Here is a 20,419-nt window from a genome sequence, read left to right as displayed (position 1 = left end):
ATCTTCTGACACAGGGACCCTCTGCCCTTGGCACTCTTGGAAAATGCTGACAAACCGCAAGGGAAGATGGCCGTTTCACTCTTCTTCACTCCCGCCCCACACCCTGGCATTGTGAATAGGTACTTATTCTTTGTGGGGCACCCTCAGGTGGCTTCCGGAGGGCAGGTGCGTCACTGGAGTACCACATTCAGGCTTCGAAAAACAGGACTTCGAGATGCGCTTATTTTTAAGTGAGCTAAAACTGTCTGCAACTAATCCCTCACTAACATTTCACATTAGACTACTCCATGGGAGAAGGGCTGTTGGGAAGCAATTTTTTGCAGACTGAAAATACAATGAGCAATTTAAAATAAGACGACTACGACCTCGTTCTTCTAAGAAAAGCAAAAATAAAACCAATCATAGCTGATCCTATTACTCTAACCAGACTTTAAGTTTACTTGAAGCATACACTGAACTTTGAACCAAATATAGGAGCCCCAGAATTTAGCTGCTTTGACTCTGACTTCAGAATTTAATATACAAATATTCAAGTGGTAACCCAACAAGATTTTCACTTTAAAAAGTAAACTTCTGAATTCTTTGTGTCTCTTTTTCAACTTGCCAGGGGAACAGCCCCAGAGTGCGGAGATGCTGCACCCACATACAGTGGCAGGGGCCAGGAGGAAAGGGCAGAAGAGTGGACGCCACGGATGGTAATGGTAAGCTGCCACCCATGGATGGGAACACCAGAGGCAGACCAGCTGGGGTCGGGCCGCGGCACCCATGGCTCTCCAGGTGTGTGCCCATGTACCCCATGGGTCGCCAGACCCCACTGCCAAGTGCGTGTGCCTCTGCTTAGCTTGGGTGGCAGCTCATGCTAAGCAAAGGTGCGCACGAAGTCTTCCCGTCTATTCTTAACCCTCACCCAGAGGCACCACAGAGGGACTCTGCTCTAAACCAAGGGTGAGCTCCCGCCCCCCGCCTCCCCACTGCACCCCTGTCCTGGCATGGAGCCCTGGATCAGGTATTCAGCACAGCCCAGGCGAGCTCTGAGGCTCACTGACAGCTGCCTCAGGTGACTGGAAAGCTGGGCCTGGGCAACATCTCTTCAGCTTCCTCAGCCAGATATTAAAGAGAATAAGGATCATGACCCACGCTCCCAGTGCCAGAAAACTAGGTTCCTTTCCATGTTAGTCCCTCCCTGAAAGGAAGAGTCACATTATCAACTAAACAGCTCTGAAAACTCTCTCCTACCCACTGAGCTCTCCACAGCACAAGTCACACGGACACACACCACACACATACACGCACACGTGAAAAAGAGGCCAGCCTTGCTAGTTAAAAAAAAAAAAAAAAAGACACGCACACTAAAATAGTGTGTAAATGATTTTTATTTTTCATGCATTCAACTGGGAATACTCTGAAGTTAGGGAAGAAAAGGCACGCCTTACACCACTGCAGGGAGAAAGGGTAAGCCTTGCAGGAGGGCGATGTGCAACCTACATACAAAAGGTGCCCTGTACATGCCCTGGAGGCTGTGCCCTATGGGGGGGGGGGGGGTCCCTCTGTGTCTATCCTGGAAGCTGTGCCCTATAAGAGGGAAGCCGTAGTGCCTTCTGGGGAGAGGTGCACCCCATGGGGGGTGCCCTGTATCTCCTAGGGAGAGGTGTGCCCTATAGGGGTGCCCCAGTGTTTTCTGGGGAGAGGTCTGCCCAATGAAGGGTGCCCCATGTCTCCGGGGGAGATGTGTGGCCTGCAGGGGGTGCCCCATGCCTCCTGGGGAGAGGTGTACCCTAACTCCTGGGGAGAGGTGTGCCCTCTGGGGGTGCCACGTGCCTCCTGCGGAGAGATGCGCCCTGCAGGGGGTGCCCCATATTTCCTGGGGAGAGGTGCACCCTGAGGGGGGTGCTGGGGCCCAGGCTTGTGCTCGGGGTCTCCCACATGCCCCTGCTCTGTTACTCACTGGCCTGGGGCATGCTCTAGCCATAGCATCGTGGCCTGTCCTTGGACCCTCTCTGGGTACCTATGTTTGTCTTCTCCCTCTCTATACACTTCTGGAAGGCATTGATCAGAAATGCAAGAGACAGGCCGGGTGCGGTGGCTCACGCCTGTAAACCCAGCACTTTGGGAGGCCGAGGCAGGCAAATCACTTGAGGTCAGGAGTTTGAGCCCAGCCTGGCCAACATGGGAAAACCCTGTCTCTACCAAAAATACAAAAATTAGCAGCCAGGTGTGGTGGTGCATGCCGGTAATCCCAGCCACTCAGGAGGCTGAGGCATGAGAATCGCTTGAACCTGGGAGGAGAAGATTGCAGTGAGCGGAGATGGCACCACTGCACTCCAGCCTGGGTGACAGCTGAGCGAGACTGCCTCGAAAAACAAACAAACAAAAACACAGAGGTACAAGAGAGAAACTTCCACGCTCATCTGGGATCCGCTTCTAGGTGGAAAAGTGCTGTCCGAGAAGGAGAGGCGAGGCTGGGTCTAAACCACCACAAAGAGCCAGGAAACAGGAAAGTCCACGGGGACCACGAGCATTAAAACTCTCCTAAAAGATCCTATTTACCCAACATTAATAATTTAAGTTATATTTTTAAAATGATTCCCTTTTCAATTATAAAACTCCATTCAAATTCACTGATGATTTAATGACACTAATTAGATTTTGTGTTCAAGAAATCTGTCTGACAAACACCATTGCCAAATGTCACTAACAATATGATGGCTTATAAAGAGTTTAAATCATCCAAACAAAAGCCTCCTAAAGTAATGAAACCACTATGTAGTTCAAATGGCTTTTATAACCTCTATTTTAATGAAGAAATAAATGATTAAAATGCAAAGAGAAAGGCAACCTTGAATTTCTTTCTGTGCTTATGAGACCCCGACCCAGAGACTGGCTCCAGAGCCATGGTTCTGGGGTCTCCAACCATCTTTCAGAGGGTCTGCCATGGGGGGTGGTGGGGTGGGCTCTCCCAGGGACCCCTCCAGGAATGAGGAGCATGGCCTGAAGGCCCGGCCTGTAGGAGCGACGTGAGGACTGGGGTCAGGGTGCTTTCTTCCAAGCAGTGAAGCCAGCTCCTGGGGCACCAGGAGAGGAGAGGCAGAGGGGTTCTGGAGGTGGGACCTGGCCTTGCCCTGAGGTGGCAGCACTGACCCCAACTCAAGTGTCTTCTTTATTTCTTCTGGCCTCCTAGGACTACCGTGAGGAGCCCCGGTCAAATACACAGGGCTTAGGCTTACTTCTCAGCTTCTCATCTATGTCTTCTTCTTATAAAAGCTACACATGCAACCAGCATGGAATGAGACATCAACAATCCCATCTCCTTAACCTCTCTCTGCACCGACACCCGTGGCAGCTTTGGGGTGGTCTCCTAATCACGCGCTGTGAATGCTGCAGCTGGATCAATGGCGAGGACTGCAGGGCTCACCAGGGCGCAGTGACAACAGGAAAAATGGAATTCAGCAGGAGCCCCCGAGGCCATCCTCAGCCAGGAACTGTGTTGGGCTGCAGGAATGCAGGGAAGCTGGAGTGAGCAAGTGGTCCTCATGTCCCCCAGGCAGGCGGGACCAGTGGCCGACGGGGGGCTTCTGAGAGGTACAGGGCAGTGCCTGGGTCAAGACTGCTGTTGGGGAGTTCCTCAGGCTTGACATGGGGTCGCCAACATGCAGAATACAAAGGAGCCACGATACTCATTTTAAAAAATTACTTCTAGGAGTCACAGAATGTGAGCCTATGGCGCAAAAACAAAATAATACGAGTGGCCTCTTGAGGGCTGCTCTTGGCCGGTCACGGAAAGGCCGGTGAGCTGAAGCCCTGGGTGGGCTGCAGAGATTGCCTGCAGTGACTCCCCCTGACCCGCGCCTTCTGCCTGGCACGCACCTGTTTCCTGCAGCCAGCTTGAAAACTCTTCTTGAAAACTCTTCTCCCAGGCTTAAAAAACAGCAGCCAGTTGCAGTTGCCCATGGTCAGGGCCGTGAGGGAGGCAAGCCTGGCCTGTCCACAGCACAGAGCGGCGCCATCAGTAAACTGAAGACTGAGTCCTCTCTCTTGTGTCCCGCCTGCCAGGAATGTCGGGATCACAGGGATCCCGAAGGGCATGGTGCTTGTGGAGCTCTCAACTGCCCCACCCTAAACTCGAGTGGGCTTGTTAGAGTGGACAGGGTCCCAGTGGAGGCTGGGGGGCCAATCTCCACAGGTACAAGTGACCTGTTTGTTACACATGGCTGCTAGGTTGCTCTGAATTCTGAAGGCAAAAACGATAAAGCATGGACCAAAAGAGCTCAGGAAAGTGTCCTCTCCTTGGTTTGTCAAACACTGACATTAGCAGGCCAGTGCAGCGGAAAAAAAGCAGCAGCAACAACTCCCAAGCCAACAAATGCCAAGGCAATGGTGCAAAGTCCAAAGACCCAGAGCCCCCAAGTAGCCCCTCAAGGTTCAGCCAGAAACCTCCCATCCCCTGTTCCCTCAAGGCCAGAGGGGGCCGAGGACAGGGTTCTCAGGGCTCACCTTTGAAGCACAGGCACTCACAGAATGGTTTGGCACCCATGAGAGGGGACACGGAGCTGTCCCTGAGCCTGTCCTCCAGGGCCAGCCCAGCTTCGGGATGCAGCCTCCCCTGCAATCTGCCACTAAGTCTACAGACAACTGATACTACTTTACTTCCATTTCTCAACAGTGATTATGAAATAAAGACACTGAACAAAGTGTCTTACATATAAAGGAAGGGAAACTGGGGTCCTGTGGTCAAGAGAATTACCAGCGAGGGCAGAAACAGAAGGATGCACCTTTAAGCTTCTCTGCATACTAGATGGACACAGTAATATCTGCATGTGGGCTAACGCCAGGTAGCCAAGACCTCAGCTGAACAACTTCTACCCATGGACCACGTGAGCATCTCAGAAGCACCAGGTAGCATATGGTCATAGGCTTTTGATGCTCTACATCGGTGCTGTGCAACAGTTGCCATGAACCACGTGTGGCTCAAAACGCAGCTGGCCCAAATGGAGACATGCTCTGTGTCTAGGCCCCAGTGACTTGCCAAGACTTAGCAAGAACAACAACAGCAGCAGTGCTGGTGGCGGCCTACCACTTCCCAGATCAGGCCATGAGAGACCCTGTGGCTTCCATGTTGGCCATGCTTCCTCTCGGGTTGCTCCCTCTGGGAAGTCGGCTGCTATGCTGTGAGCAGCCCTGTGGACGAGCATCTCAGGCCTCTTGCCTGCGGCCATGTGAGCGAGCCTGAATGGAGCTCCTCCTGCCTCAGTCCAGTCAGCCCTGCAGATGAGACCATAGCCCTGTCTGACATCTTAACAGCAACATAACGGGAAACCCTATCAGCTAAGCTGCTCTAGGATTCCTGACCCACAGAGCAAGAGAATGCAAGCTTGCTATTTTAAACTGCTAAGCGTTGGGGTAATTTTATTACACAGATATACATGACTTAATCTGGTTTTGTGACCACTTTGTTTAATGTGACCACTAGAATATTTAAAATTACTGGTGGAATTTTAATATACTCATGTATATTTCTATTAGACAGTGTTGCTCTAAATGGTTTTAAATGCAGTGACAGCATATTATAATCACAGATATCATAACTAGCCTGCCAACTACATAATACAACTTTGCTACATATCACTAGTACATATTTCCAATTGATTTAATTTTAAAATATGGTATCAGATTAAATATTTGTAGAGAGTAAGTACCAAAAAAGTCTTTGTTTTTTCCTTACCGCATTTAAATTAAAATAAAATATTATCTTTTTCTAGTTATAAAAGGTTAGTAGAGAAAACAGAAAATATAGAAAAGTCGTAAGAAAAAGAAAACACACAGATTTGTCAATACAGCTCCCAGCAACGATCATTAAGGTTCTGGTGCTTCTTCCCTTTGGTAGGTTTTCTATTTCTGAGCACGTTTCAGATGAAATTAGGTGATAAGCATTTTTCCTATTTGGAATATGCTTCCACACAATGACTTGAGACCGCTTTCCCACGCAGCACCACATCCTGTGTAATACACGGAAGTGCTGCCCGCGGTGTGTCGCCTCCTGCATGAACCTCGCGTCATGCCTGGGGCCCCGGCACACTCCGCAGAGGCAGAGGCCTGGAGTCACGGGAGTTCAGGGTGCCGGAGGCCTGGCCCACCCGCACCCACACGTGCTGCGCCTCACCTTGATGTGCTCGTGGAGCTGCGCCTCGTGCTGCCGGGAGAGCTGCTCGTGCTGCCTCTGGAACTCGGCGATGAGGATCTGCCTCTGGATCTGCTGCTTCTGCTTGAGCGCCAGGAGCTCCTGCTGTAGCTGCTGCTCCCGCAGGGCAGGCTCTGCTACAGGCAGCGAGAACTGGTGGTCCAGGCGCAGGTCCATGGGCACTGCCGAGGGGGCCACTTGTAGAGGCAGCGCCGTGGCCACATCCACTGTGAGAAGAACAAGCAGGAGAGCCGGTCACTGCCACCCTCGGCCGTCCCCGGACCCCAGAGCCCCTGACCAACACACCAGCCACCTTCATGGGCGGGCCTGTGGACATTTAAGGATTGGATACCCCTCTACCCCTTTCCCCCTCTGGCCCAACAAACTCAAAATGCAAGACTCAGAGGCCTCTGGGGCCCATTCCTCAAGGACAAAAACCACAAAAGCCTCTGGAAGGTCAGACCAGGACACACTCCACAATCCCTGTTCCTTCTTCCACCCTCCCCGGGAGGCCGGCTCTCAGAGGACCCCGCTACAGGCCCAGAGGCCTTGCTGACGTCATTTCTAGAAGTCAGTAATGAGAAAAATAAAGAAAAAGGTTCTGGCTGGCCAAAGAAAAGAGCGGGCGCCAGCCCTCAGCTAGGAAGACTGCCTGTTCTGCTCCTCTTCCTCCTCTCCTATCGAAGCCACCGTGCTGCTCTGTGAGAGCCACAAGAACAGTGTGTGCCCCAGAAGTGGTCCAGACAGACGCTCGAGACCTGGAGCCCGTTTCCATGGCGAGACAAGTGCCCCCTTGGAAAACATGTTTACCAGACACAGCCAACGAGACGTGCTCCTGGCTCTTGGCACAAGTGCGTTCCTCTGGGCATGCGTTTCTGCACCTCGCAAAGAAATGGATTTTCTGCCCTGTACTAATGTGCTATTGAGAAAAGGCTACAAGTAATTTTGATGAGGAACAGAAGCTGAATCAATTTCATCACTTACAAATCAATACCAAATGAAGGTGAGAAAAGTAACGCAGGAATAAGGGTAGGTTTACATTACAATGATCACAAACAGCCCTACGTGCGTACCCCTTTTACGGCAGGTCCCTATTCTGAAAGCATGCAATGCGTGCGGGCACTCACTCTGAGCCAGCACTGCTCCTGGCACAGCCCAGGGACATCCCAGTGTCACTTCGCAGACACGTGGCTCTGCCGAAAACCTCACTGGGAGTTAAGTGAGAGCCCAGCCTGCCTGCTCCCCTCCCATAGGCCCACCCCTCAGAAAGCTCCCCATAACCAATATTCATACGACCTGGGCCAAGTGGAAAGTTGGGGCCTTGCCCTCTAGGAAGGTCTCAAGCTCAGAGGGGCGTCTGAGCCAACAAGAGGTCTGCTGAGAAAATAGCTCCTCGCCCCTCAGGGTCGGCACTTTGGGTGTGACCTTGTCCGGGTGCCTCCCTGACAGCAGCCCACCCACACTCACCCTGACACTCAGCCTGTCTCTGGACTGGCCTAAGACCAGGCCATGTCTGTAACTCGGTTCCTAGGAAAACCTGCACTCCACAGTCTCAAAGCCACCGATTTGGGTGAAACAGCCCATAGGTGGCAGCTGCCCCTCAGTGCAAAGCATTTCCACAGTCACTGCCCAGGCAGCAGGTCCCACACTGTCTTTGTCTCCAGGACTCAGCCTTCTCCTGAGAAAAGGGTGGGAAATGCTTTGGGGGAGGCCTGGGCACTGGCCGGAGCTTGGGGTTCTGATCCCCTGGGCTGCCGCTTAGCCATGGAAGCTGCAGTCACCTGAGCTCCTGGTTGAGCTCCCGGTGCCCAGGGTGAGGGGTGCTCTCAGGTTCCCTGGCTGACTTCACCGTCTCCTCACTCCTCCCCTGCCCCACTGCAGTCAGTCCTGCTCCTAACCTGGCCCTGCTGGATGCTCTGGCTGGATAGGCTTGAACCTGAGGAGTGCCCAGGTCTCAGGCCACAAAGACCAGCTCAGGCCACTTTCCTGGACAGTGAAAAGACATAAAGCAACCCAGAAGGTGATAGAAGCTTCCATCTGATCACATTCCACAGCACAGCACAGGTTGCCTCGTTGTTGTTGTTTTTTAAATGAAATCCTCCTCTCTGACTGTTTCTCTTCTGTTTCTTTTCCCAAATCAGTGAAGTGCAACCCCCAACTTTTAAAATGCATGTATTTAGTTTTTAATTGGGTGTCAACTTTGACACAGTAAAAAGTTTTCATTTGCTATTATGTGAGCAGAATCTACACACATAAACTGTGTGTTCTATGTGCAGCAGGGAGCAGGGGTCCACCCCTCCCACCCCACACATGGACGAAGACTGTTCTATGTGCAGCAGGGAGCGGGGGTCCACCCCCCCCACCCCACACGTGGACGAAGACTGTTCTATGTGCAGCAGGGAGCAGGGGTCCACCGCCCCCAACTCCACACGTGGGTGAGGACTGTTCTATGTGCAGGAGCAGGGAGCGGGGGTCTACCCCCCAACCCCACACACGGGTGAGGACTGGACCCTATTCATTTCCTTTCTTCCCTTTTCTGATCATTTTTATGACAAAATACAGCCAAAAGGAAAAACTGTGCAAGCAATGCCAGTTTTATGAAACACCAGTGTTCACCTACATTTGCTTCAGACTTTCTTTTAAGGAATAAAATCTATGAAAGGCAGGGAGGAGAGCTAAGTCAGCAAACTTGCAAACTCAGAGAAAAGAGAACAGGGCCTGGCTTCTTGAAGAAGACTCAGCTGGCGGGCTCCCTGCTGCGGGCACTGGGGGCTACGGGTCTGACTCTCACAAGCATGGCGGTGCTAAACACTTTCCTGAAAACACAGTCTCGTGAATGACTGTCAGGTTCCGGTTCCCGCTTCCGCATTCATGGCTGTGATTGGCACGTGGTTCTCCTGGGACCAGTGCCCTGCAGAGTGACTTCCCAGAGCGCCTCAGGTGAGCTGGCCTGTGCTTTCCAGGGATAAACATAACTTTGTTCTTCTAAGTTACATAGTCAACATCCACGGTGAATTCAGTCAGTGAATGCATACACTTGTATCATTTAGAAGAACAAAGTTGCATTTATCTCTAGGAAGGGATAAAGTTAGAAAAACGAAATAACCTGAACAACGACCATGTTATCTAGAATGCTGGCGTCTATATTTGCAGGTGAAACTGGTCTCTCTCATCTTCTTTTTGCTTGGTTAAACAGAGACGTTTTAGCTTGAACAAATAAGCACAGGGAATAAGTAACTGCACGGCGTTGTATCCTAGAAGCTGGGTTATTGCCACACCTCGCCTCAGCTGGCCCTGTGTGGGGGGCCTGGGTGGGACCCCTGCTTATACGATGTGCCACTGTGACCCAAGGTCCCACGTAGAAACAGGGTCCCACCACAGGCGCTGGGCATAAGCCTGACCTGCTGCTGGCTTTAGTGTATCTCCCCTCCATTTCTAATTTCTCACAGACAGAGGGAGGGGGCAGCATTGCAAATGTCTTTTGTTAATCTCTTTAAAAACCGAACATAAAACAACTTTTAAGGGATTGTTTCTATTAACTTCAAAAACACGACATGCCTGTGTATCTACTCCTCATTCAGTTCCCGAAAGAACATTAATGGCTCCTGTTCTGTGCCCGGTGCTGTGGGTACGGGCCCAGGGCAGCTGCTGGGGCTCCGAGGAACAGAGGAGCTGATGGCAAGCCTAGGGAAGGGCCCACAGTGGGCTGCATCTCACTGAGGGCAGGGACTGCCTGAGCAAGGACCCAGAGGTCCGGGTGCAGGTAGAGGGTCATGGGGATGGGGGAGCCCAGAGACCAGCCCGCCATCTGCAATCTTAGAGTGTCACTCAGGCTGGGGGCCGGGAGAGCAGCCAAGGGCACGAGAGGAAGCAGCAGCAACTCTGGTGCTGGGGAAGACCCAGCTTCTCAGGACAAAGTGGGGAAGGCAGGGCAGGCTCTGCACACCCACGGTTTGCTGGCCGAGTGGAATTTTCTTTCTTTAAACTTTTCTCAGATTCTCCTGAATCTGGAATCACAGGACATCTTAAAAGGAAACCCAAGTTCATGTTTGCTCCCAAGCATCTAACAGAGATGACACTAACATGATCTTGATGCAAATGCCACTGAACCTATTTCATCAGGGTCAGAGGCAAAATTCAATGTACTGAAATTCCCATTACAACGCAGGCACCTAGCCAGATCCAAACCCTGTGGGTCAATGCTGATGTGGGCCAAGGGCCCCCACCACCTGGGAGTTTTCAGAAATGGAAAATGATCACAAGGTTCTTCACAGGGATGCTGGCCAGCATTCACCATTGAGCGTGGAGATGCGCTCACTTGGATGCCAAGGAGGACAGGCAGCGCCCTCTGAAGGTGAGAACCGTTCCCTGGATGTCGCCTCATCTGGAAAACCTACACTGTACTGGTGGGATGGAGGGTGGGCTGCTCGTTTCTTTTGTGTGTGTGTTTTTTTTGTACAACTCATCTTTGCATCCAGTCTACTCAAGACCTATTAATGCTTTAATTCCTAAGGCATTCATTCTTTAATCTGTTCTTTAAGCTGTTTTCTTGGAGATTTGTACAAGTTCTGCAAATTGATTCAAATTTCATCTTAAAAGGAATCTGTCAACTGGACTGAGAGACAATAAAACAGCCAGACATGGAACATGCTGAACGCCACGCCGCTGCCGGGGAATTCTCTTCTGAGGCTTGGGTGACGCTCCTGCCCTCCTCACAGGCACACAGCTGAACCTCCTGTGCATACATCACCTGACAGGTCACAGCTCAGCCCAGGTCTGCTCTTAAATTCTGCCACCTGTGAAACAGCCAGTGAGCAGCCTAGCCCAGTACTCCCCACTCCCAAAAGACAGGACCCTATGGGGGATGAAACTGCTGCCCAAATCTTCTGAATGTCACTTACAAACTCCTTTTTCTGCTAAAACCCTCCGTTCTGTGAGAGCACAGAGAGGATGATGCAGCCTTCAGCTGGGAAGCTGCTTCTTATTCCTCCAGGCCCCTGCTGGGTCACCCTCGAGCTGCCAAGGCCAGCAACTGAGGAGGAGGAGGGCAGGCAGGCAGGGCTCCTTCCAGCCACTCCGGCTTCTCCAGCAGTTTAGGGCATGCTGGAAGCTGCTGGCGCTGATCCGCCCCTGGCAGTGCTGGTGAGAGGCGAGTCACTCCTCGCAGATCTGTGTCTCCAGCTCGATGTGTCTCCATATGGACACCGAAGAGTGCGGGTCCGCTGAGAAGCAGGGAGGCGAGGGGCCCTGCAGAACAGCCGCCTTCTGCTGAGAAGGAGCCTGGACTCGCTGGCACGGTACTGACAGAGGGGGCTTCCATGGGTGCCGAGGCTGGGGGGTCGGGCGCACCATTGAGCAGAATGCCGTCGCTGTTCTCACCACCGCACTTCCTGCATTTGCACTCAGTGTGGGGAAGGGACGTTCACACTGCCTTGGTTTACCAGACTGCCACATGAAACTCCACTCTCTGCTAAAGTAAGCTAAGAGCAGAGCAGAGAAAATCAACAGCAGCACGTTGCCTGCATCCCATACGGCACCTCCAGCCACGGCTATCGCTCACCTCTGAAGACAATCCTGTGTTTATGTTGGATTCAGAAACACAAATTCAATGTTCACAGGGCAAGGAGACCTACCCCAGGGCTCCTGAGGGCTTCTCTTTCCTGATGAGGACCCTGAGAGCCGGGTGGGTGGGGATGGGGCCCAAGCCGTCCCAGGCCTGGCCCCACACACCAGCTGCGGAGATGAGAAACAATCCCATTCACGCATTCGTGCGCCGGCGGCTGTGTTAGACGTGACTTGTGCTATTTCTGTATCAAAAACCATTCAAAATGCCACGAGTTCCCAACAGAAGCTGCTGGTGCTTTTGACCCAAAGCACCCTGAAGAAAACAATAAAACCTTCTCTACTTAAAGAATGCAGCATCAAAACAAAAAAGTCTGTATTCTCATGAATATTCTATGGTAGAACAGAAAATGGCTTTTATAGGTTGTGCCTTGAGAAACATATGAAGACAATCAGACTCCTGACGTCAGTGAAGGCACAAAGGCCGCATTCAGAGTACAATGGGAGATGGTCAGTGTGCTGTGAATGAATTCTCAATCACAAACAGAAAAATCTGTTAGTCTCTCTCTCTTTTAAAATAAATGTTCATAAAGAAGCACACTAGTTTTCCATGACATGCTTAGGCCCTCTTCTCAGGATGCGATTTCATGCCATCGTACAGATAGGGAAGAAAAAGAGGCACTATTCTTTAGGAAACACAGTCGATGTTTAGGGTCTCTTCAAGTAAAGAATGACTCATTCAAATCAAGGGAAAAATAATAGATATTTCAACTATGTAACCACGATTTCCTCTTACACTGACATTTTGCCTGTGTGTGGGGGTGGGGGGAAGAGAGAGGATGGGACAGAAGAGGAGGGAGACAGCACATTAGAAATGCATGACTTAGCTACAGTGTCCTTCACCCTTTGTTTATTGTGCAGTGTGCCGTCCATGCTGAAGAACAAGTATGTTTAGTAAAAGAACAGTAACGAAACCAACACCGGTACATCCTCCACTTCGACGAGGCCCAAACGTCACCCTCTGCGTCCCTTCAAACCACACGCACCCCCCACGGTGAGCAACATCCTGACTTTGTTAAGTGTCCTCTTGCTTTGCTACGATAATGACATCTTTCTGAAGACTGAAGGCAACAGCACCAGTGCAGTGGAAGGAGGGATTGATGATGGTTCCCAGGACAGGACAGTCTCGAGTCCAAGTCTGCCGTCAGCTTCTGGGACGGGGGCAAGAGCACCTTCTGGGGTGACACCATGGGTGACCCCCAGGAAACCAATTGCACCCCGCCTAACATCTGGGAGGGCAGGCATGTGGACCAGAACCAGGTGCCAGAAGGTGTGGTGTAGGGGGTGAGTGGCCCTCCACAGTGGCCACCTCCAGCCCTCAGGTGTGAGCTGGGCAGAAGACCCCCCTGGAGAAATGAGTGACCTTGGGGAATCGAGGCAGTGGGGCAAGGAGGAGACAGTGGGGCCACGTGGTCAAGAGAGGTCTGGCATAGACTAGGGGCCGGGTGTTGCGTCCTCAGATTTAGGCAGCGAGGCAGGCAGTCTGGCGAGGCTGGTTCAGACACCGCCTGTGTGCACTGCTGCTGGCCTGGATGGGCCCGACTCCTCCAGGGGATTCCCTCTGTCTCTGCCCTACCTTAAGTCTCCCATTTCCTTTGTCCCAGTCATCTTTTTCCTTGGTTTATTTTCTCATTCTGCAGAACTCAGGCTCCAGCTGTGTCTTAAAAATGGAGGCATAAGAGTAAGTTTTGCATGTCTGAAAACGTATCGATTCTCCCCTTCATGCGTCCCGACTTTGGCTGGGTATAGAATTCCAGCTTGAAGACCATCCTTCGCCTTCGGGATTCTGAATGCACAGCTCTGTTGTCTTCCTGTCTCAGTACTGTCAGGAACATGGGTGCCACACGATGCTGGATCTTGTGTGTGACTCGATGTCTCTCTCCGGGTGTCTAGAAGGTCTTCTCCAGGTCCCCAGCGTTCCGAAATTTTGGAGCCGGGTGGTTTGGTGAGACCTTTCGCACCCACTTCTGGGTGCCTGGCTGGTCCTTTGGAGACGGCAGCTCCCGTCCTCCCGTCGGGGGGCCTCCGTGAAGGACTTCACTGAGGGCTCCCTTTTCCCATGCGCTCCTTCTGGAACTTCTATCCCCTGAGTTGGAGATCTCCCGGAACAACACGCGGTCTTGTCCATGCTCCCTGTTTTCCTTGTCTTTGTCTTACGCGCTTCTTCATATGTTATTTCCTTAAATGTATATTCTAACCTTTTAATTGAGGTTTCATGATCTTTGCTATTGTGTTTCTGACAAATGAAACAGCCATTTTCAGAGGACAATGGACCCTGGATATTCTTTTTTTATGTCATCCTGTCCGTATTTCCTGGGTAAAATATCTTATCTAGTCTCTGAAGATAGTAGTGATACCTTACTAAAAGTTTTCTTGTGTGTGTGTGTGTGTGTGTGTGTGTGTGTGTGTGTGTGTGTGTGTGAGTGTCATCCAGGCTAGAGTGCAGTGGTGTGATCTTGGCTCAATACAACCTCCAACCCCCGGGTTCAAACGATTCTCATGCCTCGCCTCCTGAGTAGCTGGGATTACAGGTGTGCGCCACCATGCCCAGCTAATTTCTCTCCCTCCCTCTCTTCCCTCCCTGTTGGCCTGGCTGGTCTCAAACTCCTGACCTCAGGTGATCCTCCGGCTGTGGCCTCCCAAAGTGCTGGGAAGGTCTGAGCCACCAAGCCTGGTGACAAGTTTTCTTTTCCCTGCAGACTCTCTGTTTGCTCTCCACTGTCCCTGCAAAAGCCTCCCCTCAGGTGCCTGGTTGCCCCTGGTTATGTGTTGCTGAGTGTGAGTGGAGGCACAAAAACCACCTGTCAACTGTGGGCACAGTGTGGTTCTCAATGCCAGGCTTCACGGAGGGTGACTGAAGGTGGCATCATCAGGAACCCCCTGGCTTAGTGCCTAGAGAATCTTCCCCTAGGGCTGGCCTACTGCCCACCAGAGGTGCCTTTCCATCCTGGGACTGGAGGATGAGGGCTGGCCTTTCAGTATACCAAGGGAGGGTCCCCCTACTCAGTGTCTGCTGTGGACACAGTGACTAGCCCCCCTGTTCTTGCTACAGTACTCACATCCTCAGCTTGCTCCTGTCCCCATGCAGAGGCCCTCAGGATCACAGTCGCTGGAGAACACCCCTTTGTGGCAGTGACTAGTGCCCCTGCGGACACAGTGACTAGCCCCCCCCGTTCTTGCTACAGTACCCACATCCTCAGCTTGCTCATGTCCCCACGCAGGGGCCCTCAGGATCACAGTTGCTGGAGAGCACCCCTTTGTGGCAGTGCAGCTTCCATCTGGTGAGTTCTCAGTGCTCCTCGTGGTTGGCTGAGATCTGTTTTATGGGTCTGCTGAATCACTGTGACTCTGTCACCTGCTGTCAGTTGCTGGACTCTCATTCATATCGCCTCCCTGCTGTTCTCCCCATCTTTGTGAGCTTATGACCCTTCTCTGGAATATATATTTTTATCTTTCATAAGAAATTCCGAAAATACACAAAAGCATGAAGAATAGTGTAATCAAGTCGATCTCAGGTCCTCTGCTCACCCACCACTTCCCCACCTTCTAGATTACAGGGAAGCAGGCTCCAGTCATCACAGCATCTTATCCAGGAAGACTTCCGAATCAAATGCCATCAACACACCCAAATAAACTGACAATTCGGTAATATTACAAAGTAGCCAGAAAGTGTTCCCATAGTTTCATAAACATTTTAAAATATTTTGTTCAAATCAAGATCCAAATACATTGTAATTAGCTAACGTATCTTTTAAGACCCCTTCCCCCAACCTCCTGCTTCCCGCCCCCCCAAGAATTTATTAGCTGAAGACACTGGGCCATCTGCACTTTGCTGATTACACCCTGGTGTGGATGAGCAAGGCTCTGTCCCCCACTCTTCTGAAAGCTGGGTGCTCACTGGGAGGCCTGGTCAGAGGCAGCTTAGATTTCCCAGCAAGACCTAAGGTGAGTCCCTGGCCTCTGAGTGGCTTTTTTGTGTTGTGAAGGCTTGAAATGATCACTGCCTGGATTCTCTCATCAGGGTTAAAAACAGAGCTCTTTGAGTCCCATCAACCCCTCTCCACGTGTTAGCAGGACCATTTCTATAATGAGAAGGAATCCAAAATCAACTATCTTGTTACTCTCATAAACAGGGCTTATGAGACCCTGTCTCTACTAAAAAAATACAAAAAACTAGCCGGGCGAGGTGGCGGCGCCTGTAGTCCCAGCTACTGGGGAGGCTGAGGCAGGAGAATGGCGTAAACCCGGGAGGCGGAGCTTGCAGTGAGCTGAGATCCGGCCACTGCACTCCAGCCTGGGCGACAGAGCAAGACTCCGTCTCAAAAACAAAACAAAACAAAACAAAACAAAACAAAACAAAACAGGGCTTATGAGAAAGGCAGGGTCATGCTTGATTCTCTTCCTCAGTTTGCCCGTGTCCAAAAATCGTGAGTGGGTCTCGCGGCGTCCTCCAAACGCGAGCAGCGAGGAGGAAGCTGTGTTTTTCCAGTCACTGTTTGCGAATGCTCACGGTCCTGTCCGTGATGAGCAGGAGCCCCGTGGCTGGCCCGGGCGGTCCTCCAGACTCCGTGAGTGCTCTCCGAGAGCAGCGCCTGGCTCTGCTTTGACATGCTTTGGGCTCTTTCTGTACATTTCTTCTTCTACTTCTTCTTTTTTTTTTTTTTGAGACAGAGTCTTGCTCTGTCCCCCAGGCTGGAGTGCAGTGGCGCGATCTCGGCTCACTGCAAGCTCCGCCTCGAGGGTTCACGCCATTCTCCTGCCTCAGCCTCCTGAGTAGCCGGGACTACAAGTGCCCGCCACCACGCCCGGCTAATTTTTTTTGTAGTTTTTTTAGTAAAGATGAGGTTTCACCGTGTTGGCCAGGATGGTCTCGATCTCCTGACCTCATGATCCGCCCACCTTGGCCTCCCAAAGTGTTGGGATTACAGGCTTGAGCCACCTTGCCCAGTCCTCTTCCTGTACATTTCTTGACCCCTGTGCAGGTCCCTTTTGTGGGAAACAGTCTTAGAGACCACAGTCTGGAGATTGGGGTAAGCGCTGTTATTGGATTGGGACTTACCAACTATCGATCTTCACTGGCGTTTTTGTGAATTTCCTGAGGGACGGACACGTGTGTTTGACCTGCCATCCCTCCTTGGAGCTATGGAGAGCACCTCACGCTGAAACTGATATTCAAAGGCCCGAACCGTCACAATCGAGGCCCATTCCAAACACTGACTTACAGGCAATGTCATTTTCCCCTACAGTGTTCTTAACTGAGTTACTATTGTTCTATTTACCATGGTGGGGAGGGGCACGCACGCAAAGTAGAGATGAGGTAGAGAAGGTAGAAGTTTTCTTTCAGGTAAAGATTTAAAATATTCTGCAGATAACATAGATAACTTAAGTCACCTTGGAGCTTCATATGTAGGTGAGATTTTATATGCCACATTTATCTCATTTAGGTGTATCTATGCAATGCCAAAGACAAAAGCTTATGTTAACCATTCACTATAAATTAAATTATGCTTGAAAAATAAAAATAAAAAATATTATGGTGCAAGAAGAGGGTGTTTTGTATTGCTTTCCATTGAAATCAAAATGTAAAGAAGTAAATACAAACAGAAGACACAGTGGTATTTCTGGATGTGCACAGAGGAGCCTTTCTCAGTGCGGAGCTGGGCGGGAAAGAGATGCGTCACGGGCAGATTGTGTTCTACCCCGTACTCGGAGCTGCGTTCCCGGTGCAGAGTTCTAGAATGAAGGCAGCTGCAGCACATGGCCAGGCCTGCATGGCGCCACGCTTTAGTCTTCTAGAAAAGAAGGGAGGTGAAGCTCTTCAGGCTCTCTGAGAACTGCAGCAGAGGACACTGCTCGCTCAAGCAGGAGGCGGGAGAGGGCCCACGCAGGAAACTTCCCCTGCTTCCTTGTCCTCTTCACTACCAGGGAATCACAGGGCCTGGGGTGAACTCTGGTCCACGGCCTTCAGTGCTGATGTATTAATTCATTTAAGGGACATCCCGTTTGACAGGTGTGGGAAGCTGATGTACAGACAGTTTAAGTGACTTGCCCAGGGCCACACATCAATGAACAGCAAACCAGAACCCTGGCATCCTAACTTGAGGCTGAGCAGTGAGAGGAGGCTGGTCTTGCAGGAAACATCAGGGGCTGAAGGAGTGTTGTGTGGAGCTCACAGGTCACCCAGGGGGGTTTCTCAGGCTGGGTGTGGTCAGCAACACCCAGGAGCAATGAGAGGACCTGGGTCCTATCCTGCTATAGAGACCCAGGCACCCCGAGGCCTGAGAACTTCTGCTCTGGAGTTGATGGTCTTCCAAAGCCAGCACCAGGGCGCCTGCCCGACCCCTCGCCCTTTCTGTGTGGCTTGGGCTTTGGTTTCATTCCTGATCAAAGGCCAGGCCTCCCCGTAATTACTACTCACTGAGAGCCTACAGCCCAAAGCTCTCCGTGAATAAAGTCACTTCTTCCTAAAAAGCTCCTGCGGCTGTGGCAGCAACCTAGGATCTGCTCCCGCAAAGCTGCACAAGGCTGAGACAACAGCCCCAGGGGCACGGCCAGGCCCCACCTCCCTTCCCAACAGCACCAGGAAAACAGGTGACGAGAGGGGAAGCCCAGCCAAGCCCAGCCTGCTGAGCACAGAGACGGAAACAGCACATTCCTGAAACAGTATTTTCACTGCTAAAAATAAAAAGCTACAATGAATACCAGGTGTGCATTTTACTCCACTGTCTCTTTTTTGTTTTTACGTAAATCGGCTTTCACTTCTACCAAACTCAAAGCACGTTCCCAATCTACGTTTTCAAACTGCTTTCTTACTGGCAGAAAAAGTCTAAGTAAATGCATGCATAATAAGGTATGAACTCAGCCCAAATCTGTGCCACCGAGAAGGGTGGTCCCTGCAGTTGGCAGGATCTTCTCCCAGCCTCCACCCCCCCTGCAGGCATCTCCGGCATCCCAGGGCTTCTCCAGGTCTGCTGGACCTGAGAACATTCTGATGGAGAAGGCGAGCAGGGTGCTGCTGGAGGGCTGGCTGTCCCCATGCCTTCACCTCATCCACCAACCTTGGAACCAGCCTGAGGGGACACTGGCGTAAGACGGGGACTACTACATCGGGAAGCTCTGCAGTCTCCAACACCAGAGAGTAGGATGGTATTTGCAAGGAAAGCCTCATCACAGTGATCTCCACCCAGAATCTCCTCTTAGGTTGTCTCACAGGACACTCAGATAGAAAGACCTGGTCGCTCCAAATTTCCAGGGTGGACTTCAGACACGAGGAGAAGATACAGGTAACACCTGGAGACAGGCAGAGCGGGGCAGGGGACGGGGCGTAGACTTGGGTGGGGTGTGAGTTCAGACCCAGCAGGGTGACTCTCGGGAAGGTACTGTGGTCTCCATCTGTCGGGGTGACGGCAGGATGCCTGCTTGTTGCAGGGCAACAGGAGCTCTGGGAGAAGGGCTGGCATGGGTGCGGCTTGGCCTTCATCACGGGAGCAGGACGCACCGTCAGCGCGGGAGTGGCGGTGACAGGGCCATGCAACATGGAGAATCACTGTCCAGGAGAGACAGGGCGAGGCTTCCTCGGTGGAGCTGTACCCCCCGGCCTCATGAGCTCCACACACTTCTGGGACAAAACAGCAGGCCCAGAAAAAGCTTTCCATCACCCAGGATGATAAACCCAGTGATCAGGATGCCCACGAGTGTGTCCAGGAGAGTGCAGGGCTGCAGGTTTTGGCATGTCCTATTAGTTGAGCACCAGGAAGGCAAAGAGCATTGACAAAGGAAGGGCCCATCCACGCCGCCCGAGCTGGAGCAGACTGATCGCCGTACCCGGACGTAGGTTATGGGGCACAGCACAGCCCAGGCAGCAAGCCCAGACTCCTGGATGCTGGCAGCTCTGAGTGGAGCCTCAGCCCTACAGGCACACAGCCCTGCAGGGCTCCTGTGCCACAGGGTGGCAGGCAGAAGCTACCACATGAAGGCCAAGGGCCTGACCTGTCCACTGTTCCAGCGAGAGCAGGAACACCAAAGGGAAGAGCTCAGCAAGTCCAGTGTGGATGCCCAGCCCTGGAGATTCCAAACCCCCAGCAAGTGGGCGCCCTCCCGGCACAGACAAGGTGGACAAATCCTCCCTGTCTCCTTTTAATAACAGGATTATTCTAGCAAAATCAGTGTCAGTTTCACACACGAGTCAAGGATAAAAACACATTTGACCATGCTCAGATTTAGAAAATTCCATTTTTTACTCTAACTAGAAGCCAAGAAGGCTCATTGGAAAACACAAAAATTACACTTTGAGGACATAAGAAAGAAACCAAAGGACCTGCCTTTCCTCCCTCCACGGTCACTAACCAGCGCAAGTCCTGCGGTCTCGAAGTGAACCGCTTTCACTGAAGCAGACTTGGGTTCTACAAACATGCATGAGCTGAACGTCCGCGGACTGACTGACTTCTGTAAAAGGAGGGTGTGGTGACTGCCAAGGCGACCATAGGCAGTTGCCCATCCCTGCCCCATAGTCCAGTAGGGAAAGACTTCACTGCAGCCCCCATCCCTCACCCCCAGCCCTGGCCAGGGCTTCCTCATTCTGCAAAACCTGTATGCAAAGCAGTAGAGATGAGGGACTGTGAG

The 20,419-nt window shown here is 51.7% G+C and overlaps 1 protein-coding gene across 10 annotated transcripts in view; it reads right to left on the bottom strand.

Moving 5' to 3' along the window:
• HDAC4 (histone deacetylase 4) overlaps positions 1–20,419 on the bottom strand; it is a 355,816-nt gene that overhangs the window by 136,810 nt on the left and 198,587 nt on the right. For all 10 annotated transcript variants that reach the window (XM_030916068.1, XM_030916074.1, XM_030916075.1 and 7 more), the window contains one exon: positions 6,158–6,402. In XM_030916068.1, coding sequence (XP_030771928.1) covers positions 6,158–6,402 — 245 coding nt within the window. The remainder of the gene's footprint in view (positions 1–6,157; positions 6,403–20,419) is intronic.

Source organism: Rhinopithecus roxellana, chromosome 14 (genome assembly GCF_007565055.1).
Source record: "Rhinopithecus roxellana isolate Shanxi Qingling chromosome 14, ASM756505v1, whole genome shotgun sequence".
Lineage (NCBI taxonomy): Eukaryota > Metazoa > Chordata > Mammalia > Primates > Cercopithecidae > Rhinopithecus > Rhinopithecus roxellana.
This window is presented reverse-complemented; position numbering and strand designations above follow the sequence as displayed.